General features: G+C 36.6%; 2 protein-coding genes across 3 annotated transcripts; both read right to left on the reverse strand.

Moving 5' to 3' along the window:
* Positions 1 to 2,060: 2,060 nt before the first annotated feature.
* Positions 2,061 to 14,810, reverse strand: Smp_073500.1 (putative elongation factor tu (ef-tu); the record flags this gene model as incomplete). 2 transcript variants are annotated; one of them, XM_018793205.1, is made up of 8 exons in its annotated part: positions 14,738 to 14,810; positions 11,739 to 11,788; positions 11,580 to 11,706; positions 11,115 to 11,548; positions 10,847 to 11,081; positions 7,481 to 7,632; positions 5,790 to 5,966; positions 2,308 to 2,418 (listed from the first exon to the last, which is right to left on the reverse strand). In XM_018793205.1, the coding sequence occupies exons 1-8, from the start codon at positions 14,766 to 14,768 to the stop codon at positions 2,308 to 2,310; spliced, it is 1,317 nt and encodes a 438-aa protein (XP_018647742.1). In that variant the 5' UTR covers positions 14,769 to 14,810. The 2 variants fall into 2 exon arrangements, with proteins under 2 accessions (XP_018647741.1, XP_018647742.1); XM_018793206.1 differs by having other exon boundaries at positions 2,061 to 2,418; positions 11,580 to 11,788.
* A 2,179-nt stretch (positions 14,811 to 16,989) lies between these two features.
* On the reverse strand, positions 16,990 to 17,352 carry Smp_161950 (mannosyl-oligosaccharidealpha-1,2-mannosidase-r el ated; the record flags this gene model as incomplete). The annotated part of the gene is made up of 2 exons (XM_018793207.1): positions 16,990 to 17,264; positions 17,301 to 17,352. The coding sequence occupies 2 exons, from the start codon at positions 17,350 to 17,352 to the stop codon at positions 16,990 to 16,992; spliced, it is 327 nt and encodes a 108-aa protein (XP_018647743.1).
* Between the last annotated feature and the right edge of the window lie 7,105 nt (positions 17,353 to 24,457).

Consider the following 24,457-nt stretch of genomic DNA (forward strand, 5'->3'; position numbering starts at 1 on the left):
CAAACAGTTCAGTGGTCCACGACAAGCTCAAAGACAATCGAAGCGCGTCAATTTAACGCACGCCATGGACTGACCCATGCAGTGGTGGCTGAAATCTCTTCTTTGTACCTACTCTCTTTAATGTACTTCTGTAGTAACATCCTTTGTGTTATACGGTCTTGAAAGCAGACATTGTACCTTCATACGATGAAGGGGCAACAAACGTTAGGTGCTGAACACGAAGTGTGAATTCGACGTTAGCTGGTTGGTCAAACCATTCCTGTCTAAATCGATAGGCTCCCAATCATTCGACAAAGACCAACTACGTTAGTGACCTATACATTCATCAGTTAACAAGTTATTGTCATGAAAAGTTTGAAGGGATCGTTTGGTTCGAAAACAGTTAGGTTAAAGAAAGGAATAGATAAGTTTATCTACCATCTAACCATCACTTTTCATGTAGGCTAAGCGCTAAGATCGTCATCCTAGTGAGTAGAGAAGTCTTTTTCAGGCTGATGACTGCGTAATTCATACTCAAGTTTACATCGATACAAAACCAGCATATCCTATAGTACATAGATAATACTGCGTCATTTACGCTTCATTTAACATGACACACATTTAAGTGTCTGGATTCGTGATACGTTTCTTACACAAATCAAAATAGTAGTAGGTATTTTTCTCTAACCGTACGTATATTTTTTCCTTCGATTTGAACCACTGAGTCAAAACGTAATATGATAATACAGAGCAGCAACAATAATCTTGTGTGTGTTTATTACCTTTTATTCACTAAAACTGAACTAATTTTGAAATATTAATTAAATTTTTGAATAATTGTAGTGAGTTTAGATTAGATGGTTCGACTACTAAACTAAAACGGAATGCCGAGTGACGGATGAAATACAATAATACAATGTGGGTTGTTGATAGCTGATTACAAGGCCAAGCTACTGACGTAAGCACCTTGATGATTTCAGATCAAAGATAAGACTAATAACGATAACAATTTTTCTTTATAATAAAATAACACATTTTTATGCAAACTATTAACAGAATAAAGATGACCAAATATCACACATAATTGCATTATATCAGTTTCGTAGTTTGTTCACACGCTAATAAATTAGGTCTTATTTGTTAAACCCAACTCTAGCTCGTTATATCAATGAATAATAATTGTCACTTTAGATTTTAGTGTATAAAATAATTTTTCCAAGTATGTAGTTGTCTGTAACCCTACACTAGACATTTTGTAATTTTTATAATGGGTATTAAATCCGAAAGTGTATTGAAACAAGTTAATTCAAACATCAGTTATAATATAAAAGATATTTTAAAGTCAACTGCCTACAATAACTAGGGTTGGTTGAAAAATGTTAAAGACAGAAAAATTAACTTACATTTATTTTATTTTACTATATTTCGTAATATTTAGGTATCAGAATTACAACTAAACAATGAAGTTTATTAAAATGAAGAAACCAAATAGGTTTTTTCATCTCTCTATTGAATGATTTATTTCTGCTTTTCAACCTCTTTGGAATAGGAATTTATGAATGTAATTCATATTTTCTAATTGATGAAAATTAGAAATTTGTTTTCAGATTACCGATTAGTATAAAAAGATATCAGGTCAGTACTTTGAAAACATGAAGTCTGTTTGAATGTCTAAAATACATCTAGTATGTGCTGACGACTATAATGATTTATCTTTCCTTAGGATATTTCATCATTATAGGTGTCAACATACAAATTTCAGTGTGCTTCACTGAGATTTGTTCGGTTCTTTGGTGTTATCATTTATTATCTTTCGGTTTATCTCAGATTTCATGTGAACTATGTTTTTACTAACCAATACACAATAATTTGGGTCACAACAGATAAGTAGCATCCTTAATACTCGCGGAAGAAATTTGGAAAACTAATGATAGATCAGTTCTGTTTATACTGAATTCACTTACTACGTATATTTATTACAATTTCGGGAAGACAAAGAACTGAAATTTTAAAGTGTTACTGATCCTTGTCGGTGCAGCAACTTTGGTCAATAATTAATGAATCGCAATAAATCTTAAGTTACATATCCGCAAATGTATTATACAGTTCGAAAAATAAACTTCATGACCAACTTTCCGATATATAATGAAGAATGAGTATCAGAAAATAAAGATCACCAATGTACATTAAATAAAATAACGCTTCTGAAGATGATCAAAACAAGTTTATCAGTGTGATAAAATATTAAGACACTATATTCTTACTAAGAATTTATTCAGTAATAGATGAAGCACAAAAGTTGAAAATAATTACAAATATAACCGGGCATTATTTAGACCAGTTGAATGGACCTGGACCAGGGAGGATTTTACCAACAACACCATAACCAATAGTAGAGGAATCAGCCCGAATAGTAAAACGCTGTCCGACCTCAAGAGCCTACAACAATAAAAAATGGCTTTATAAAACTGTGGAAAACAAGTAAGATTTATGGCGTAAATAGCTACAGAAGCACGTAACTAATTTTATCTATTAAAACTGATGTGAAATAGTAAATGTGATTTGACGGTTTGTATAACCAGACACGCAGATTACTTACTAATAGATATGTGATTTAGTTTCTTCTCATTGATCTCTACTCCATACTCACTAAGTGACGGTTTGTGACAGTGAGGAACAAAGTATTGTCTGGTGTTACTCTGGTTTCCTATTTTTTGTAGACAACCAAGTATCTGAGATAACGTGATTTGATCTGTGTATAGAGGATCATTCGAGCATCCAATTTAGAAGTGTCATGAACTTGGTTGCCCAGATCAGTTTTATTTTAGTATTATAATATTAGCGTAGTATACCGCAAAAGGATAAAATATTTTAATTCAAACGTTATACCTAAAAACTCCGTCTGTAGACCATCTAGGGTTACTGACAGTCCCAAGAACAGATAAAGAAGGGTTGGGCATGTGATCAGCAACACCGTCCTGTAGAAATCAACCTTGCCAAAAACTCTAACCAAAAACAATTTATACCATTCAGCCTATGCCCTCCGAGTTGAAGGATCTTCATGCAGGAAAACTGACGCCTTATGGTGAAAGGCCAGACTCTTCGGAATTCAAGAGGTCAATACCCTTTCTAGCAACCAGGGCAACAATTAATATACGTATATCCAATGTACGAACAATGTGGGAGAACCTGTCAAAAAGCTGAGGAAAGGAGGAGATACAACTTGGTGGTGCTCGGAATAAGTGAGATCCATTGGACAAAAAACGATAGAGTCGGGAGAGATGCTGTTGTACCCTGGTCGGTCATGCGGGAGAAAATGCTTCGCATACACAATTATTTTCACTGATGCCATTCAAAATAGAACGAAAAACACTTATAGGATGAGAATCTCATAGGTTCAGAACCATCAAAGCATCCTTCAAAACAAAGGAAGGGATCTCAATGAATGTATCCATTCTAATGGGAGACCTAAACGACAAAGTCGGAACGGATAATATTGAGTGTGAAAATATCACGGGATGGCATGAACTAAAGGAAAGGAACGAGAATGGTGAGAGATTTTCAGATATGTGCATTCAACAAAATGGTTATAAGTGACACTATGTCCCCCACAAACCCATACACAAAGCTACATGGGTCTCACCCGATCCTAACACAAAGAACCAGATCGATCATATTAGCATCACTAAAAAATTGAGAATATCAATGGAAGACGTGAGAACCAAGAGAGGGGCTGACATAACTTCAGAATATCACATGGTTGTGGCCAAGATGAAACTTCAGCTAAAGAAGCATTGGACAACCGGAGAAACAACATTGTAAGAGTTTAATAAGGATTTCTTTTGAAACACTAAAAGACTCAACGAATTCAAGAACAGATCGCAAGTCTAACGAGATTTACTGGAAAAAGAGTAAACTACAATAGGGAACGACCAGAAAGGGATTGAAGAAGTGCTGACTCTAACTTGTCAACAGGTTCTGGGTCACAAAAAGCATCTTCATAAGAAATGGAACTTTATCGAAACGTTGTGCTGAATTCAAAACAGGAAGGACAAAGAAACGGCAACCAACAACAGTCGAACAAGAGCAGAGAAAGTCAAGGCACACTCTCAACACATAGAAGCAAAGAAGTGTGAGGAGGAGCATCAGAAACGACAAACAGAAATACGTGGGTGGAAGATCTAGCAAACACAGTGGAAATAGCCACAAGAGAAGGAAGTATGAGACAACTATATGATACAATGAAGAAACTAGCTGGGAAATGTAGTAGAACAGAGATACTAGTCAGGAACAAGGAAGGCAAGCCAATAACTGAGATTTTAAAACAGTGGAACAGGTGAGTAGAGTACTTTGAAGAAATCTTGAATAGACTAGCTTGACTGCACCCACCAAACATCGAAGCAGTACCTGCATACAGTGTGATAGCTGTCACCACGCCAACAGTCGAAGAAATCAGAATGATCATCAGCTATATCACGAGTGGGAAAGCAGAAGGATCATACAACATACCAACTGATGCACTGAGGTCAGGCATAGAAGTAAATTCAAAAATGCTCCACATTTTGTTCGTGAAAACTTAGGAGGAAGAACAGTCAGTCAGTCAGCTACGACGTATGACTAGGCACACATATGCATCGGTCCAAGTTGCTACACCTAATTAGCACAACAAAGTAAACACCAAACTCATAGAAGTAACTTCAATGGTAGTAATATATAAAAGAAAGATTGTGTATAAGGATATAATAGAGGAAGAATTAGTTTGTAGAAAGGCATAAAGCAATTTTAATCTCACGGTTTAAGGGAAGACAATGAGTGTATACACCTACGCCATGTTGATCCATTCTGAACCATGTCACACAGAGTCTCCAACTGGAGGAAGAACAAGTGCCAACAGATTGGAAAGAAGGATACCTCGTCAAAATACTAGGGAAAGGAAATCTCAGTCAATGTAAGAACCACAGAGGCATTACACAACTATCAGTATGAGGAAAAGTTTTCGACGGAGTGTTGTCAGCCCAAACGAAAGATTTAGTAGAGGCCCAACTTCGAGATCAACAGGCTGTATTCCGTAAGGAACGGTTGTGTACAGATCAAGTCACGATACTGCAGATCATCATTGAACAATCAATTGAATGTACAGTTGTACAGTATGGAGCTGAAACTTGGAGAAAATTATAACCATAACCAAAAATTACAAGTATTTCTCAACAATTGTCTACACAAGATACTCAACATCCGTTGGCCGAATATCATCAGCAACAACCTAGTATGGGAGAGAATAAACCAACTTTCAGCTGAAGAAAAAACTAGGAAAAGATGCTAGAAGTGAATAGGACATACGTTGAGGAAATCAAACTGCATTCGAGGCAAGCCCTAACTTGGAATCCTGAAGGCAAAAGGAAAAGAGGAAGGCCATGGAATACATTGTGTCAGAAATTGGAAGCAGATATCAAAAGAATGAATGGCAACCGGAAAGAATTACCTAGTACAGAGTAAGTTGAAGAATCCTGATGGACAGCCTACACTTTTCAATGAGGACAAACAAGCGTAAGTGAGCAAGTAATACCAAAAACCCCAGGACAGTTAGAATATTTTTTCCGACTGTTTTGTTTTTGCAAAGACTAATCAGAACATATTCTAGATATTTATGAACGGTAAAATATGCAAACTGTTTTTTAATCGCCTTCGATTTTTAATATTAACAGTACCAATTTGCAAATTAAGCGATTTTTGTTACGTTATTAGGTATCAAAAAAATTCACTTCAACAAAGTTTGATAACAGACATTTAATTCCTATAATGAGACTAACCATTTTCCTATGGAAGTGTAGGTTCACAGCTGCATCTTCCCCTGGCATAACCATCTCCCTTCCTTCAGGGAGTATTAGAATAGCAGGACAATCCCATGATTTACTGAAAACATGGAACTGATGATTGTCCGTAAATGGTTTACTACGACCACCTTCTTTCTTCGAAAGCATATATACCTGCAAAATTTGAAAGACATATTGAAATTCTAAGAAAAACGAAGTGGTAAAATAAGAGAAATAATCGTCCTCTCGATTTTGTAAACAACAGTAGTGCCACGAGAAGGCATTGAGGAGGACTTCCCTGACAGAGGCTATATACGCGTAGCCATGTGAGAGCATTTTGAGAGGGAGAGTGGACCCTTCCTATTCTCGGCCATACCAGGGCGTTTGGGAGCTTCACGCCTACTAGATGAAAACATAGTATATAGGTAGACTGATACGACTTTACATGATAAAATTAACATACAAGTTTGTGTACAATTAGACTAACGATGTTAAATTCCATTTTAAAAGATTGCTCTCTAAGTATCGTTAAATCCTTTGATTCATGATGTGGACTAGTGGATATGTAAAATATTGAATTTAATGAGAAAATGGCGACATATTCTTTTCAAACTACCTAAAAGAAAGCTATTAGTGTAGATAGGTGAAACAAATATTTTGCATCATTTCATGTTCATGGAAACATTGACTTCATACCCACAAAAATAAATGACCATCCTGTATGTAAATACGTATCACGTGAAATGCTACGTACAACTAAGAAATGAAGTCCCACACTAGTTACTATATATATATATATATATATATATATATATATATATATGAGAACTAGTTTTAACAGAAAGAAATTTATAACTGAATATACCACTTCAAGAGTTTTTATCAATAATGTGGAACTGCATCAACATTAAATGTGTGACTTCCTTTTTGTGTAAAAGTAAGCTAAATACTTTTGTAATTTTACTAATTTAACAACAGAATATGACAATGAATTTATGAACTCCTTGATGTCAAATGTCTAAACGAGCACAAAGTGATGTAGAGATGGATAAAAAAGGGCTTAATTCATTCTGAAAGAGGTATATAGGAAATACTATTTGAAAGAGTGGAGACTATTCGTTTAGATAATTCAATGGATTGTGTGAAAATTCTAGAAGTGAACGTTAAAAATTTCTATTCAAAATGATTCACAAATTTTTGAAGACAAATAAACAAAAGGATATTTTTAATTACGACTCCAAAAAAGAGTGTATTAAAAATACCTTTTATCAGAGATTATGTATACTAATTGATTACATATCATTTGAAAATGGTTGCACAACGAACATTCTATGGAGCGAAACTGCTATTCTCGTATATATTAAAAAAATATTAACATCGCATTAAGAATCACGAATCATAAACTACTTTAAAGTGTGCATTATTAATTAACATTTAGTAATGTGTAATGTAGACAATTTGCACTTTGAAAATGAACTTGAACTCAATCCAAAGAATCCTTAGTTTAAATAATGTCGTATACTGTTGAGTAATTTCATCCAAACCTAAGTGTATTTTTACTGTAAATTAATAATATTTTAAAAGTTACAAGTATGAATTAGACCAACCCACGCTAGCAAAATAAAATCATTATTTGGACACGTACTTACAAGTAAAGTGTTATAAAATACTAACACCAAAAAACTAACCTGACACTGAACATAGTCATGTATTGACATAGACTTTGGTTCTACAACAAACTGACCACGTCTTACTTCATCTCGTTTCACTCCTCTCATTAAGATGCCAACTTGGTCACCTGGTTCTGCTTGATCCAAAAGTTGGTGAAACATTTCAATCCCTGAAACAAATGAGAGTTCGTGACAGTTGATTTAACATTACGTATTCACACAGTCCGAATTTTTCTTGAAGATTATAATTACAGCATTACTCAGAAAGAAACGTGTTAAGAGGTCTGAACTGTTGTGATAACTTTATATCTCTTTCTGTCAACGGGATATAGACAGAAGTAAAGCATATTCCGTGCAGGACCGTGTTGGCGCACGCTGATCGGTATTTTCTTTGCCAATCATATCAAAGAATAATTAGGGAAGACTCTAGAATTTTCTTCTGTAAAATTAGAAACATACAAACTTTTTTTCATGTGATCCTTACTCCCATTCAATCTTGTTTATTCGGAAAATAATTACGTCCCCGTTTATCTGTGTTCTGATTTGGAGACTAGTAGAGTGAGGTGTCTGAAATATACTAAGCTATAAGTAGCTGGGTCATAATAAGAGAGATAATAACACATTCAGTGGTCGAAATATTAGAGCTTCGAATAGATTGGCAAAACCAGTACCACAACATAAATAAAACGGATAGGAACTGAAACTCTGTTTACAAAATGAATATCAGAAGAACAGTATTTGCTCGAAGCATGAATAATTACTTTATTTCAAATAAACATACTACTGTTTGAAGCACACTTTTTAGTGCTCGGATGTACCAGAGTTTGTGCATTGACTAAATAGATAACATGTGGAAGCATAGTGAAAAACGATGAGTGGTGGTAAGTCTGTGGGACGATGCAGCGGAATTTTTAGTTGTCATTACTTGATACATCACTTTTTGAAAAAGATAGAAAATCAAACAGTTCAGTCGCACAAGATGCTACTAAACATTAAACGGAATGAAGAATAACATAAGAACAATCACCCACTCATCAATGAACAATTTTCGACACCTAGATCTTGTTACCCAAAACTATTACCAGTTTGGAATGAATTTTAATCGGCTCTAATTATTTCAAAACATATAATAAAGCTAATAATTCGTGTAGGTTACACCAACTGAATTATCAGCACTGTGCCCGAACACACGGTGTCGCACCTCGGCATCGATAACATGGTGTTGACACTGGATGTCAGCAATCCTTCGGAGACAACAATGATCAAACACAGAGATTCGTCTAACATCCTCAACTCGGAGAGGCCAGATCTCACAAGCGTAGAACAAAACTGCTCCTATCAACGTGTTGTAAATTCAACCCTTCACAGTTAGACTAACATCATCAAGGCGCCAAAGATAGTCTAGGTAAACGTAAGTCTCCCTGGTTTCCATCATACACATATTGATATTATCAATCACGCAACCACCAGAACTTACACGGCTACCCAGATACATGAAATTCTCGACTAACTGTAACTACTCACTATCAAGAGTGAGTGTAAGCAGAAGATCCTGTCAGTCTTGTAAAAGTACTTTGGAATCAGGAGGTGCAAAGAACATGCAATACCTACGAAAATTGATTGTCAACTGATTAAGTATGGATTGCATGGTTTGGACATCATCGCACAGTAAGATAACATCATCCGCATACACACGGTAGAAGTCTTTCTCCAGGCAACAGATCCACACCACTATTACCTAAATCTATTAGAGCTGATTCCAGAACGTCACCGATGGCAAAGTTGGAGTGGAATGGTGAGATTGGACAACCATGACTAACCTCACTGCTTGAATGAAACAATGAAGAGGTGGATGTGTACTCTCACTCTGTCTGGAGTGTTTCTACGTAGGGTCTTCAAGAAGTCTATAAACCTATCGGGCACACCTTTTTTCAACAGAAAATCCGACAAGACAATCCTATGCAACGAGTTGAAGAAGGCCCCGATGGTCAAACCTCAAAATTGATCGTCAGCGGTTAGGAAGAAAACCCTGGTTGCTTTACTGTGAGCCCGGAATAAAGCCACCGGCGATCCCACCTGGTTGTTTTAATTGTTTTCTTAATACAAGGCAAGATACGTTTCTCAGATCAATGATTGTTATTTCAGTTCAAATGCATATTTGGACAATTTCAGTTTTTATGCGGTGTTTCCTCTTTTAAATTTTTCTGACCACCATAAGTAACTTAGGACATTCATATGTGGCTTAGTTGAAGTTACAAACAAGCATGATATAATACTAATAAAATGAGTATCATAATATTGGTAGCAGTATTGGTAATTACAACGATTGGACATAAGAAACGTAATTCTAGAAGAATCGATTTGTGGATTAAAAGGTACGAAATAATTTTAAAAAAACAAGATCAAGGGGTATAGAGCGAATGCAACTTCTCAGTTCTATTATTTAAAAGTGGGACATTTTTGGCGGACTGAAAAACCAAAACATTTTGCTAACTGATAAAAGAGTTATGTTACTGCATATTTATCTGAATCCTTTAAACGTTTTCATTTAAATCTACGAGATAGCTGCAATCTAGGAATCCCACTATGGGCTATGTATGCAAGTCTCGATTAATTTAAAAACTTACTGACAACCCTGTTGAGCACGGAGAGTCCACCTAGGTGAGTTGAAAAACCCTGATTACAAACCAACAGTGCACATAGGCTCCAGGATCCTGAGGAAATAAGTCGAGTATGAACCTATCGTTGGTCACCGGTTACCATGAGACTGCATCTCCTAAAGTTGTGTCCACTGCCTTGTGGATTAGACCTTTAGGTCAAAGGCTACGGGTGTGGCCCACTAAGAAAATCACCTGCTTTGATTTGAACACCATGACAGTATCACAACCCACAAACAAATCAAGTGAAGTGTGAGTGACCGCCAAAATCCGTGCTCTTTAACTGCGTATGAATTTTAATCATAGTTAATTTTACATCAAGTATTTTGCATAGAAGAGTATTGTTTTGTTCTGGAGAAGACTCTATTCTATTGATCCCCATTTCATTTTCTGATATCAGCTTATCGAAGAGATTTGGATCCACACTTCGGTATTATGAATAGTTATCAATTAGTCACACCATATCACCGAGATTCTATTCATTTACTTCAACATTCCTCAGGTCATCTTTTATTTGTCAAATCAAAATTCATAAATGTTACTGAAACCCACATTTGGTGAATAGCAGTTCGTTTATAATAAATATTCTATCATAAAAACTCAGTATAGAGGTCATTCTTACATTTACTTGATCTTCTTAGACAACACTACATGATAATATTTAGTGGTAAGCTTAGTAATCTGAATTATGTGGGTAGATAGCACTGAAAGACTAGTTATGACTTACCTGTGACAGTGGATTTTAAAGTCTGACTATATCCGATTATTTCAATTGGTGACTGAAGCTTAAGAATTCCACGTTCTATCCGACCTGTAACAACAGTACCTCGACCAGTAATGGTAAATACATGTTCGATAGGAAGTAGGAAAGGTTTATCTTTTTCGCGTTTCGGCAAAGGAACTGAATCAATCGCATCAAGCAATTCTTCAATTTTCTCAATACCAAGTTTAGGTTCGCGATTCTACATAATTATGTCATTAATTTTAGAACTTACTTCCAGTGCACAAAGGGCAGAACCACTGATAATTGGTGTATTATCTCCATCAAATCCATAATGTTTTAATGTATCTCTGATTTCAAGTTCAACCAGTTCTAGCATCTCTGGGTCTGCCGCATCAGCTTTATTGATAAAAACAACTAATCTTTCTATTCCTATCTGTTTAGCCAATAATAAATGCTCTCTAGTCTGTGGCATAGTGCCATCAGTTGCTGCTACGACGAGAATAGCGCATTCCATCTGATTAGCACCAGTTATCATATTTTTTATATAGTCGGCATGACCAGGACAATCTGTGTGTGCGTAATGCCGATTAGATGTTGAGTAATCAACCACTGCTGCATTAATGGTTATGCCGCGTTTTCGTTCTTCTGGAGCAGCATCAATCTCTTCATAGCTCCGATAGACAGAGTTATTCTTTCCAGAAAGTACTAGAATTTATGAATTTAGATTGCTTCTTACTTTTTGTGATAGCTGCGGTGAGGGTAGTCTTTCCATGATCAACGTGTCCTATTGTACCGATGTTCATATGAGGCTTATCACGAACATAAGCAGTTTTGACTCCAGGAACAGCGTAAAAGCGAATATTCTGAAGTCTTAAAAGTAAAAAAATGTAATTACCTGTAGTGGGCATATCAGTGAGCTTGCGACCTTGTTAAACGATGGTGTGCCTAAAAATTGCAAAAAAACCCAGTTTACGTATACTTATCAATACACAAGTGAAACATGAGGCCACTAGACTAGAGTCTCATACGACTCAACTTTTTTACCACACTACTAGACAAAATTTATTTACTTTTTATTACATTTGCTTTCTTGAAGGGAAACAAAATTGTCTGGGACTCTAATCTAACCACTGCACACAATATCAGAAGAACAATAGTTATTCAACTATGAACATGGGGCTAGGTCAGATAGAAAAACGCTAATCCATATGAGATACACTAATATTTATGTGCAGTTTACTGTGCATAATATAGTTTAATCAAACTCAATGAAAATGATTCTATTCCGAGCAGTGCATGCTAATAGATGATAATGCAGACGAAAACTTCGACTTTCCAGAGTAGTAAATTATTTCTATTAATAAGTTCAGAAGTGGAAATCGAACTTATGAACATAATTTCTATCGGCAATTGCCGGCCGCAGCTCTAATAAAACTGAAGATGAGCTTTATCGAAAGCTGTCTGCTACTCAAAATTTGACCTTTGGAAACAGAGTAGTGAATGCTTTGAGCACCGAATTAAACAAATTAGGAGACTGTAAGACATTCAGACGAAAAATTTGACATCTGATCATGTGAACAAATAACGGTGACCGTTTGTTACACCTTATTTTTAACCACGTTTATTTTCAGCAAGTATGTACTTTATGTATAAGGAAAAACACTATTCTACTAGTAACCACTGACATCAACTTGCTCATAATTACCGCTACAAAAGGCTAAAAGATTGTCTCGACAAATGGGATTCATACTTTAATCAGGATTATATTTAGGTGTCATTGTGTCACCAGACCCGACATGGGCCAAACTAAAAGACTTTAACTTAGTAGGATGACACTACATACTGATTAGATAACCATTATGTTTGTTTTTGTTTGGGCCTGCAGTAGCATGGGTAAATCACTGGGATAATTGACGGCCAGTTAAGCGTAGCATATACCAACCAACTATACAAATGAAGGCTTTTAACATGATTTTTAGCTTCACCATCTATCCTGATGAAGTCCTAAAAGTACGAAGCTAAAACGCTAAGGAATACAAAAAGCCTGTGTGATCGGCCTAGAGCAGTTGCTTTGGACTATGGCGACATACTCTCGGGTACAAAAGTGTCTATGATAAGTCTCAAAAGAAGTATCCTTTCATGGTATGAGCAACCGGGTAATAACAACTTCCCTCATATCACACGACACTACTAAAATACGGACCAAGATTAGGATCGTCCGCATAATGGTTGTTACATGCAGTTTATTTATTTATTTATTTAAACACATAAATATTGGTACAAAGGGGCACCAGATAAATGTGTGCCTCACAAATCTCATTCGATTTGTGTGAGGGCTGTGATACTGCCCAGGTGCCCAGACTGAAGCAGGTTGTTACATGCAGACAATACGTCAGAGACTGGTGACGGGATACTAGCAACTTACAAGTTTACGCATTAGGATGACGATTTTAAACAAACATAACAATCACCACTTAGCGAATTCATACGATACTGTCGAAATATATTTCGGATTACTTGAAAATGAAGTACCTTAAAGACAATCATTATCAGCTTTGAAAACGCTAAAAAATCAACATAGTTCACTGACATAAAAAAAGCTTCGTCACTTTCTAGGTTTCCATTGACAAAACATGTGATCATGACTAGTATGCAGAAGACCAAGTCAAGCTAAATGCTAAGGACATTTTCAATCACTTGACCTTGGTGGGGATTAAGCTACACAAGGAATTAGTACAGGAAATCTCTTCAAACCAGGAATCTTACATTAAGTCACTGGTAATATAACTTATGCCCCCGTTCCAAATGCTCTCAAATGGCCTTGTGCATACAACCGCTGCCAGGGAAGTCCTACTCACTGCCTTCTCGTGGCACTACTGTTGTTTACGAAATTGAGAGGATGAAAAGCGAATGTCCGCTCCTGAAGGAACAAATACTATCCTGATGCCCAAACTCAAGCAGATGTCTACATGCACTCTGGGGATAAAGAGGTAAGTAGGCACAACATAGGGGAAGAACCAGTACCCGTAGTCCAGTCTCACACGGATCCCAGGGTGGCAGTAAGCCATGATTTTAAGACCGCGACCCACTGCGGCAAGGTCGCAGCTGAGGGATCTAGAACTCTAAGGGCTTTAAGACAGACACCATAATGTTCTCTGCCGTACACACAACCTTAGTGAGATTCAAACTTGAAGACTACGTTGGGGTTGCAAGCACCTGTTTAAAATGCGACTCCGATATCCTGGAGAGGACAACTACCGGTGCAATTCATGAACTCGGGTTTACAATACAAAGAGCGGCTTGAGATTACTTTACTATACACTACCGCAAATTAAAAGGTGGCTTGATTCTGACGTAAAGAACACCAGGAACTGATTTTAGACGCAATATATCCTTTTTTTCCTACCAGATCAAGACATCTCACAAGACATAGAAGGGGAGTGGAAAAGTCAATAACGAACAAATTATCCGTGGCATACAGGTTTTCACATCGTCATCAATTCTTGGAACTTGTTACTCAAAGCAGTGGTGTTCTCACCTCCAATCGACTGTTGCAAGAGAAGACTAGACGCTCATAGGAGCTTACTATAAAAGTAAGGATATGGGTCGTACGTATTCTAATCTTCTTACAAAAGTATGAATCCAATAAGAGATGACTATTCAGTTACCGAATTACATCAAGTAATGGAAATTACTCACTTAATGGTGTTTGCTACTTCACTTAACTAACGCATTTTCATCCCTTACTAAGCAGGATCGTAGATTTAAGTCCCATTGATACACTTTCATTCAGTTTTTCTAACAGTCACGGCACTGTCAAGTGACTATCGCAAACACACATCACAGTAAGATAAGTATATATTGATTTCTAATATCTAGAACTAAAAAACTCACAAATAGACCGAAGATGGGTGGCAATTTGCATGCTTATTTATAACAGGTGCTGACTAAAAGGAAGTAGTCCCAAGGTCAAACAGACTTTCGGACTGTGAACAAGTTATCAGGTTTTTCAATATCCCATACTTTTAAAAAAATGTAGTACTAGGGTTTCTTTCTGATGAAACACTCTTTAACTTCGAAAACAATCCGAACAATAAGGGACTTCCCAATGATGTTTTGAATGAGGCCAAAGTCTGAGCGCGAAATTAAACGAAAAACATTTCCTATTCAAATATGTAGAAATTATTGTTTTCTGATTCCGTGCTAAGTTGGCAGGTAGTTATAATGCAAGTCACCGATCCAGTAAGCCTTGTGTTTATCTACAAGATTAATTCTACTCATTACTGACCTATGATAATTATAGTTGTTGCATAATTGTAGCATTTGAAGCACGAATCCCATCATTTTCGAAACGTTAAAATCTTAGATTTCATTACTGCAGAAATAAATATGTTTGCCGTAGGCAGATCAATAACTGCCAGAGTGTTTGCTACTATCTCTCTTTAAGTTGATAAAGATGCCACAAGTATTCAAAGTTCGACAACTTAACCAGTAACACTTTGTAGAGTTAAACAAATTCCCAAAACAGATAAGTCTGTAAGTCTTCGACATTGGATGCTGCACGCATTAGTTTTAATGGATTCACCTAGCTGAAGGCTCTCGGTCATGCATCCACACCAGATCACGAGTGGAAACCCCGAGCTCAACATACACTATAATCGCTAGCCAGTCTAGACCAGTCAACCCTCGATATATTGACAACCTATCCAATATATCTTCGAACCTCCTGACGTCTGACTTTTGATTTCACTCGGTGGGTACGATTCATAATAGGACGTTTTACTGGTTGAAACGTTGTCAAACTCCAATACCTGTGGCATCTTCAACCTTTTATATTCGAAATGTGCCATCCCAGTCAAATCAGAAGCGATGAGGTTTGGAGATGCATTTTATAGAATATCGACACATCAAAAAGTGATTAATCTAAGCTAGCTAGGGTTTGTAGGAGATATGTGACATGGTGTACTGAAACATGATATGGTGCGCATGCGTGGCCTAGCGTCTTCAGCTAGGTGAGTCCAGTAAAACTAGCGCGGTCGGTATCGATTGTTGAAGAGCCACATGACTATTTATTTTGAGGGATTTATTTACCGATACACTGGTTTTAACAACCGTTTGCTCAAGTATAAACATGTGGGCCAAATAGTGTTTTTTTCAAATAAAGTTAGGGCGACATTACGAAATCCTCACAGGTTCATGTATGTCCCCGATTTCTGTTTAGATGGTAGGAATGTAGAACTATAGAATTATAGTCTATGTTCGTTATTAATGCTAATCTAATAGTAGACCTGGTATGAGGATTGTAGATTTGTAACGATGCGACTACCCAAACTATAAGATCTTACGTGGAAGTCACATCAATAACTGCACTGACATATCGTATCGTGACAATTAGAAATATCAGAATTAGTATTACTGAAGAACACATGTAAGCCGAAGATAGAATAATATATTTTAAGTGAATAAATTCAGGTTATGCAGAATGACTACGTCTGCAAGGCTGAGCCATACCATCCGATTGATTAGATATTCCTGCATTCACCATTTTTGGCCTTCTCTTCGTGTTAAGTGGTGAACATCTATTTTCCCAGTTATTTAAGTCCCGCTTCGAGGATCGTTTGGTTATGACCAATACCAATGCAGAACTAATATGCTTCGATGTACATCTGCTAAGCTTCTCATACTCTTATTTCGTACATTTAAAATAACCCCCAATAGGTACCTTATGTGGTACGAACAAGACATGATATAACTAAATTAAAATACACTGATCCAGCTCTACCTGGAAGCTTTCCCTGTACTTCAGCCATATTATCATTGTTCAATGAGCCCAGGTACATTTATATAACCTGCATAATAGGTTGACATACATCTATTGGATAGACAACGCGTACAGGACCCACAATATGTTTCCAATGACGACGATGAAAATTATGATTGTTGTTGTTTTGCTTGACTTTCAAATGTGTTCGAATCCTTGGTCCATGCTCCTTCTGTTGTTGTTCACCTTTTCCTTGTATTAATTCTTCTCCAGGGAATAAACCAAAATGTGCAGGACAGGCAGAAAATTTAGCAAAATCATAACTTGGCGGATCAATTACAAGGACAAAACGATTCTGTACAAGAAGATCTGCTAAACTTTGTTTCTAATTTGCCAAATTGATCAATTCCTTCACGAAAATAACTCCTGCAGTCGCTGAGTCAATACTATCAGCAGCATTCTGATGTGTTAGAGTCAATCTACCATCTTGATTAAATGGCATTGATATACCCATACTTTTAAGTATATTCAAGTGTAACGCATTGTCAGGTTGAAAGTTAACTGCTCTTAAAGGTAATGGTGTTTTCTTAGTTTTATGATGATGAACACCGACTGTGAAATCGTTTATTAAACGGTCAATATTTATAGCTATTTGACGTACTGGTTGTCAAATAACGTCAATAATATTCCAAATACATGATTTCAACAAAATCCTACCAGAATCATTACATTTCGGTAATTTTCTCATATAATGACCGTAAAAAAACCAGACGTTGCTGATATATCACATGTTGAACCAATATGATTACTAACAAGATAATTGTTATCAATATTTTTATTACCAATAGTAATATCGTGCTTGGCCATAGAAGTATCTAAAATACACTCCATGGGATTTCGATGCTCATACCCTATAGCAATACATTGAGCTGCATTGTGTAATAATTTTCAAAACTTAATATCTCGCTCACCATGACGATCTGGCATTGGTTATTCAACTTTTGAAGTCGATGATGGTTGTAGTAGGATTGAACTATTAACATCATATTGTGATACCTTCATCAATACCGAGGAAACATCATGAATCGCAGCATGGAATACATTCTTAATTGACTAGCGTTGACAAGATAAACTTAATGGTAAGAGATGTGCTTCCGTAGTAAAAATATAGTCATCTACTTTGGTTGGAATATCAGAAGGTTCAGCGAATAACAGGTGCAAGTATTTAAATGTTTCTGCATGAACAAATGAATCGAATTGATCTACATGCTCCACAGTTCGTACATCCCTAATTTCTGCAAAATCACATGGCACACCTGAATACTTTTCTAAATCATTGACTTCTCGAAGTCATTTATTGAACATTTAGTTTAAGAGGCTGATAGCTTTCCAGTTGGTAAAGAACTGAATTCTTGTGCCACCTGAGTGGAGTCTGTTAAGTCACGGGTCTCTGTGAGCAAGCCACAATAAAATTTGTTGGAAGTCGTGTTCTTGACTTCTGTGTTTTGCACCTTTGTAACGGATTTCGTTGCAATAACTGGTTTCATTTTAACGAGACTCATTGCCAGCCATCTCACTCTTGCTGAGCAAATATGTGACGTCTATTCTTAAGAATTCAATTATTATTCAATATGAATAGCACCATGGTGTTACCAAGTTAAAAAAACTATTTGAAAGGTTGTGCTGCAGACTGGGTAGAAAGGCTTGGGGGTGATACAATGGACACTAAAAATGACTCTTTGAAGCTTAATTTCGTACATTAAACATGGTCGAGTTCATGACTAGCAGGTTAACGAGATATAGTCTCACCAGGGCAAGTCGCAGTAGTGATCATGAAGTAATGTCTTTGTTGAGTCTGTATATCAACCACACATCGGAGCTATTATTGTAACGTATACTCCCTTTTTTAATGATTTCGGCGTGGTCGCTTCACTTGAGCCCCTTACTTGGTTCATTGATAAGTTCTATCCTGATCTTTTGTTTTCACTGTTTCATTGCAACCATCTCCCAGTCACCTGAGTTTTAGTGAACTCGTTTCAATTGTTTTTGTGAAAAACAATATTGTTAGGTTCGCGAATATAATCAGAGGATTCCTAAGTGGCAGAGGAAACCACTTGACCCTGACATTGTTTGTGTTCGTTAATTTGAGAGAAATTCATGTTTCAACCATCTCGATATCTAGACGCTCTAGAGGTATTGAACAGTTCTTCAATTAGATTTATCCAGTTCTTTTTATTTGTAAATTGTTTGTACATTTTCGAGTTGTGTCTGGTTTAGGAAAACATTTGGTTTTGTTCAATGTTTTAGTTTCATTGTACTTTAATCCGTTTGGCGCAACTGGAATTGTTGTTTTATGACAATCTTTAATTTGCTGCTACACAGAACCTTAAAATAGGATTACGGTATTCATTGGAAACCCGATACAAGAATTCAGAAGGAACCTCATAATGCAAGTCCTTACTAGTTTGCTTCTGCTACGTTTTATTTAAATAAGGCCTTTGTTATGAAAAACAGTTGGAAAAGACTGAATCTGGAGAATCAAGACTATTAGACATTCAAGGAGAAATTGAGTTAGCATGGTTATAATAGAACAGTTTGACCTCAGAAAGCAGTAAGTTACGTGATGGATCGAAGTTTACTTACTTACTTTACTTACATCTGTTACCCCTCGTGGAGTAGCATAAGCCACCCATCAGCATACTCCATCCAACCCTGTCCTGGGCAATCCTTCCATGGAAGTTTACAGACAAAATCAAACTTTACAAGTATTTCACGACATACTGCATGTTGTTCATTTGCTTCGCCGCAGTACGACATACATTCTTCGCAGAAACAAACAAAAAGGTATCGACACATAAGAACATAGTTGGTGTTACAAAATATAGGATGTAAACGTTGCACTGCTTTATGTACGCCATGTTACAATGATCAAATAGCAGTCGGAAAACAATTGATACATGGTTCAAAGCTGTTTACGACATGAAAAACTGAGTAAATACATAGCTATTCGATTTATTTTCGTGAGACTAGTCAATCTCCTTAACTTACAAATGACAGAAGAGGCATTTTCTGCAAATTTTCAGTTTCTTTTGTAGTCAACACCTTGAACAGATATTGAATCGAGCGAATGAAATACACATTTATTTGTACAAACTGGCAGTTTACAATGGTACTTCCGAGACGTTTTGTGGCTACACTTGAAAAACATGAACATGTAACAAAATGTGGAAGTTAATAACAAGCCTACAAAAAGACACCATTATAAAGTTTGTCTCAAAAATGAGAATCATAAGTCGCTAATTCCAGGTTAATTAAAAACTTTGAAACCTGGTGTGGAATCCATTCTCTGTATCTTTAACAACGTAAAGGGAAGTCCCGTCTTGTGAGTCACTGATTATTACCTTGTTTTTCCCTTAAATGTATCAACTCCTCTGCTATCAACGGTGTTTATAGTGGTGTTGGATCCAAACCACATGATGTCCATTTTTGAACATATAACTACTGAAAAGATTTACTTTCGACGTTTACCACGTATGATAGGTCAAAAATGGTGAGGGCGGAGACACGGTAACGTAGCTTTGGCCACTGTGTAACTCATTCCTTTTCACGTCAACTATATCATTCTATTCTCAGCACATATGTGTTCTTCAAGAGTACAAAATATCATATAGTTGGTTGTCACCATAGGGCGTTCCAGTGTAGAAAATGGTGGGATTCACACGTAAGGTCTTGTAGATTAGGTGGTCGCATAATGAAAAATCCATCTATTATTTCAGTAGCCAAGAAAAATGTACTAATAACGACCTAGACTATACTCCAACATATCTGCACATATTTCACTTCTCATTTTGTTATTTCCTGTTATTATCACCATTGTTTTTACTGATATGAATTTGGGACCGACTCTTTGACGTCTGTAGTATTTTGATTAATGTTCCATCTCTTATTTTATTGTTTATCTGTAAGTGCTTTGTCAGTGGTCGTATACAAACCCTCGATACTATTTTAATTGCTGCTTCTTTCTATCCTTGATGAAAAGTTTTGTATTTCTGACTTCAGGAAGATGTTTTGTTCCTTGGTAGTACTTTGACTGTATTGATCCTATCCTCTTTCTTGGTAAGAATCCTGGTTCTGATTTGCAAGATACGTAGGTATTGCCTCACCAAAATGACGTAGGTAGGGTTATTTCGCCTCATCGTTTTTCCTGTGGAAGAAAATACCGTCCACTATCACAATGCAGCTGTCACTGTTATACACTATATTATTAAATATTCTATCATACATGAAATGTTAGTCGATATCAGTTCGTAAATGCGGACAGTAGCGAAAATGTATTAATACATTTTTTCCCAGTTTCAGCTTCATGTAAGCTAATAGTGATAGTGGCAAATGAGATATCTTGGATGGACCAAAATCAGAATCAGAATTCAGTTTGTGTTAACCGACGTCATGATGAACGTGTGGTGATTGGGGGTTCCCTCAGACACTCGAGTTCCGCTCCATTAGACAGGTATCACCTGAGTTACTTCAACGAAAACAAGTCCCAGCGGTGTCAGGATAGAGTAGTCTCGTAATCACATCAGTTGTGTATGGGAGGTAATCACCGTTCGTGTTTATCAGTATGGGTCTCAGAAGGTTAGTCCTGACTAAAGAGTTACTTGTTTGATATATCTTTCTCCCAGTCTGTTCCTAGCACGCAGGGAGAGACCTTGAAAAGATAGATTACACAGAACAACCACTAGATCTGGGTGGATTGGAGTACAGAGAATAGAGACGAGGCTGTACAAAAAATATATCAATGACAAGACCACAACTCACAGAGAATAAAGAGAAATTTAGACATATCCAACTTATGGCAATACGATAGAAAGACAGAATTTTAGATCCATGTTTAAGTTACAGCAATTTGGAAGAAAAAAGAACAAGACGAATATTTAAGAGGTAAAAGAAAGCTTATGATTTACAGAGTAACTCAAACAGGAAAGCAAATTCTGTAGATTCAGAAATGTTGAAAATAGCTGCCGCTGCTAGTAGCTTTATATTTCAATGTTCGCAAGAACCAGAAGCAGCTTGCATCAGCTTTATAACTGCAGTTCATCTTCAACATGTAACATGATTAAATATTTCCTAAAACCTATGGATATCAGCACTAGGCGGATATGGTGATGATTGCATTTTACTGTAAAGATTATTATTAAAAATACTGTTTGGAATCCAGCAAGTTAATCTGCAACATCACAAACATTGACTAAAGAAAGTCGAAAAACTCATGTAATATAACCCGAATTTATCAAGTACAGACATGGACAACACCAAAACAACGGAAAAAGTGAGGTTTTTTCAAGTGCATGAATGAGCAAAGTCATACGAACAAATCGCCAGGGAGGTAATGTGTAGGCAAGAAACGTAACGATTGGCTGTTTACGTAGTCAGACTAGTAAATAGTCTAAAAGGCATTAGATGCCATATATTTTTCAACCTCTTGTTATTACTGTTAGTGTTTGTGTTCTAATATACTCATATCCTAGTCACGCTAGTCACTTGTTCTTGGTCAGAGCTGTGTTAAGGTTGTGTAAAATAAGTCAGACGGGGTTTCCAATACAGATATTCATCTTAGGCAAATTATTGTCCAATTGGTGTGAAAGACAATATCGAGCATTATTTCACTTTAATAAAAATAATAATAATAATTTATTCTCAAATAACAGGTTGTTACATGAGGCATGCCGGTTTACAGGCAAGGTCAAATTGTTAAAGAAGTTACAATTTTCACTGCTGAAAATTACTCAGCTGGGTTGATATTTCATAAGATATGAATGTAAATGGATTTCGTAAGAAACATGTCAATATCACACTTGGCGCACTTTATGGAGGTAGCGTTGCAACATACAACTGATGGTGGAGAATAGATATATGCCTTAAAGCGATGTTAGTTGTCGGAATTTATCCACAACTACTCGAAGACGTGAAACATGTTCAAAGATTACGGACACATGGACACATTGCCAACTGGTGTATACTCGCTAAAATTTCTAACTGTTTATGGAATGAAATTCTCCAAGCACGCCTGTCATTCACATGTTTTCTAAAATTTTCATGCAATCGAACGTTATGCAGAATCAAAACGTTTAGGTACTGAAACTGAAAATAAACTACCTGATGAAATTCATAGCCTTTAAATCCACCAACAATCAATTCACAAAGGATCCAAAAGAAGACGGGGATCAATAATGGATTAGGATGATCGATGTATTTGTCTGAATTCATAAAAGCCTATTTCATTATGTGGCGTCCCTTTTGATGAGGTATAGTCAGAGTTTCCAAGTGATGCTACAGAGCCCCAAAACAGTGCTTTGAAGATTTCCATTGTTGTCTACAACATATTCCGACTCAGATTGTGAATGCTACTCTACGGGTATCGTTGAGGCAAAACCAAACACTAAATTGGTTTGAAAAGCATTTCAATATCTTAATGCGAAAGTAACTCCCGGCCTAGATACGCCTCACTCTGTTGTACTGAGAGTAGTATTCTCCATCTTGGCAACGTCCCCTAGTCTATTACCCTCAAATCCTCCCAGTTAGGACGCAGTAATAGGCAAGCAGAAGCCGCCATACTCTTAATGACGGCTAAAGTAGTGATCCTTTGAGCTACCCGGCGGTAGCGCCTTTTCAACTGATTTCAAATCACATGAAACCCCTCAAACGTATAGATATACTTAACCATCTGACACACATTAATATTTTCCTACCCCAACAGCATGGTTTCCGGAACGGTTTTCCCTGTATCATTAATCTGATGACCGTGGTAAATGGATGGATCACTGTTTTTTGATCTTGAAGATTAGTTAATCATGATAAATGTTGAATTTTTAAAATCTTCGCATATGGTCGATCATATATATCTCGCCAATAAGCCCAAAAAGTAGATGTTCAGTGTCCTCTGATAGAGTGGCTCAATCTATTTCTAATGACCAACCTCAAAAAGTACATTCTGAGAGATAACGTCTTGCTGACGAAATGAAACTACAGAGAGAAGTTTGCAATCAGAATTATAAGGTGACAATTCGGGAGAATTTGGCTCTACTTCATGGTAAACTGAATTGTAGGCACAGCTTCTGGTTCTTATGAATAGTCGATTCTTGAAATTTACTACCAACTGGCGTAGTTCAGGGAACTTCCGAATAGGCCATTAATAGGACGCGATGTATTCTTAAGGTTAATTTAACGACAGTTTTGCTCTACTCATTCATATACTTCGGTCCATACCTGTAGGTGTTGTTGGTGTGTTGGGCGTTCGCGTGCGGGACTGTAAGCTCAGGGTTCAGATCCCGCTAGTGTGATTGCTGATTCACACTGTTGAGGAGTCCCACAATGGGACGGAACGGCTGTTCAGTGCTTCCAGATTTTCCATAGTGGTCTAACATCAATCGGTTCACGATCTTAATCAAAACCATTCGTAAAATTCGCGCGTCTTGAAAACGAGTAGAGGTTTCATACTTGTTGTGAGTTAACTTTGCTTTTGCATGTTTATTACATCAAAACATACATGATCAACTTTTACTTAAACTATTAGGGCAAAGGTTTGTAATCTTCCTCAAATCCTTGGTACCTTTTTTGGTTGATTATTTTGTGTAGTTCGTCGATCATCTCCTCCTTCAAATCCTGCTAAAATGGTCGACTGAACTCATAAATGTGGACAAACAAGTTTTTCCTTTCCTGTTACGGAACGGATTCAATATAAGAAGTGCTCACTAAGATTTCCCAACATGTGAACCAATTGAAATCTTACCGCATACAAAAGATGCTCGAATTCTAACTTCCATTAACTTTGTATGTTTCACTGTTCGAGTAAG

The sequence above is a fragment of the Schistosoma mansoni genome, chromosome 1 (genome assembly GCF_000237925.1).
Source record: "Schistosoma mansoni strain Puerto Rico chromosome 1, complete genome".
Classification (NCBI taxonomy): Eukaryota; Metazoa; Platyhelminthes; class Trematoda; order Strigeidida; family Schistosomatidae; genus Schistosoma; species Schistosoma mansoni.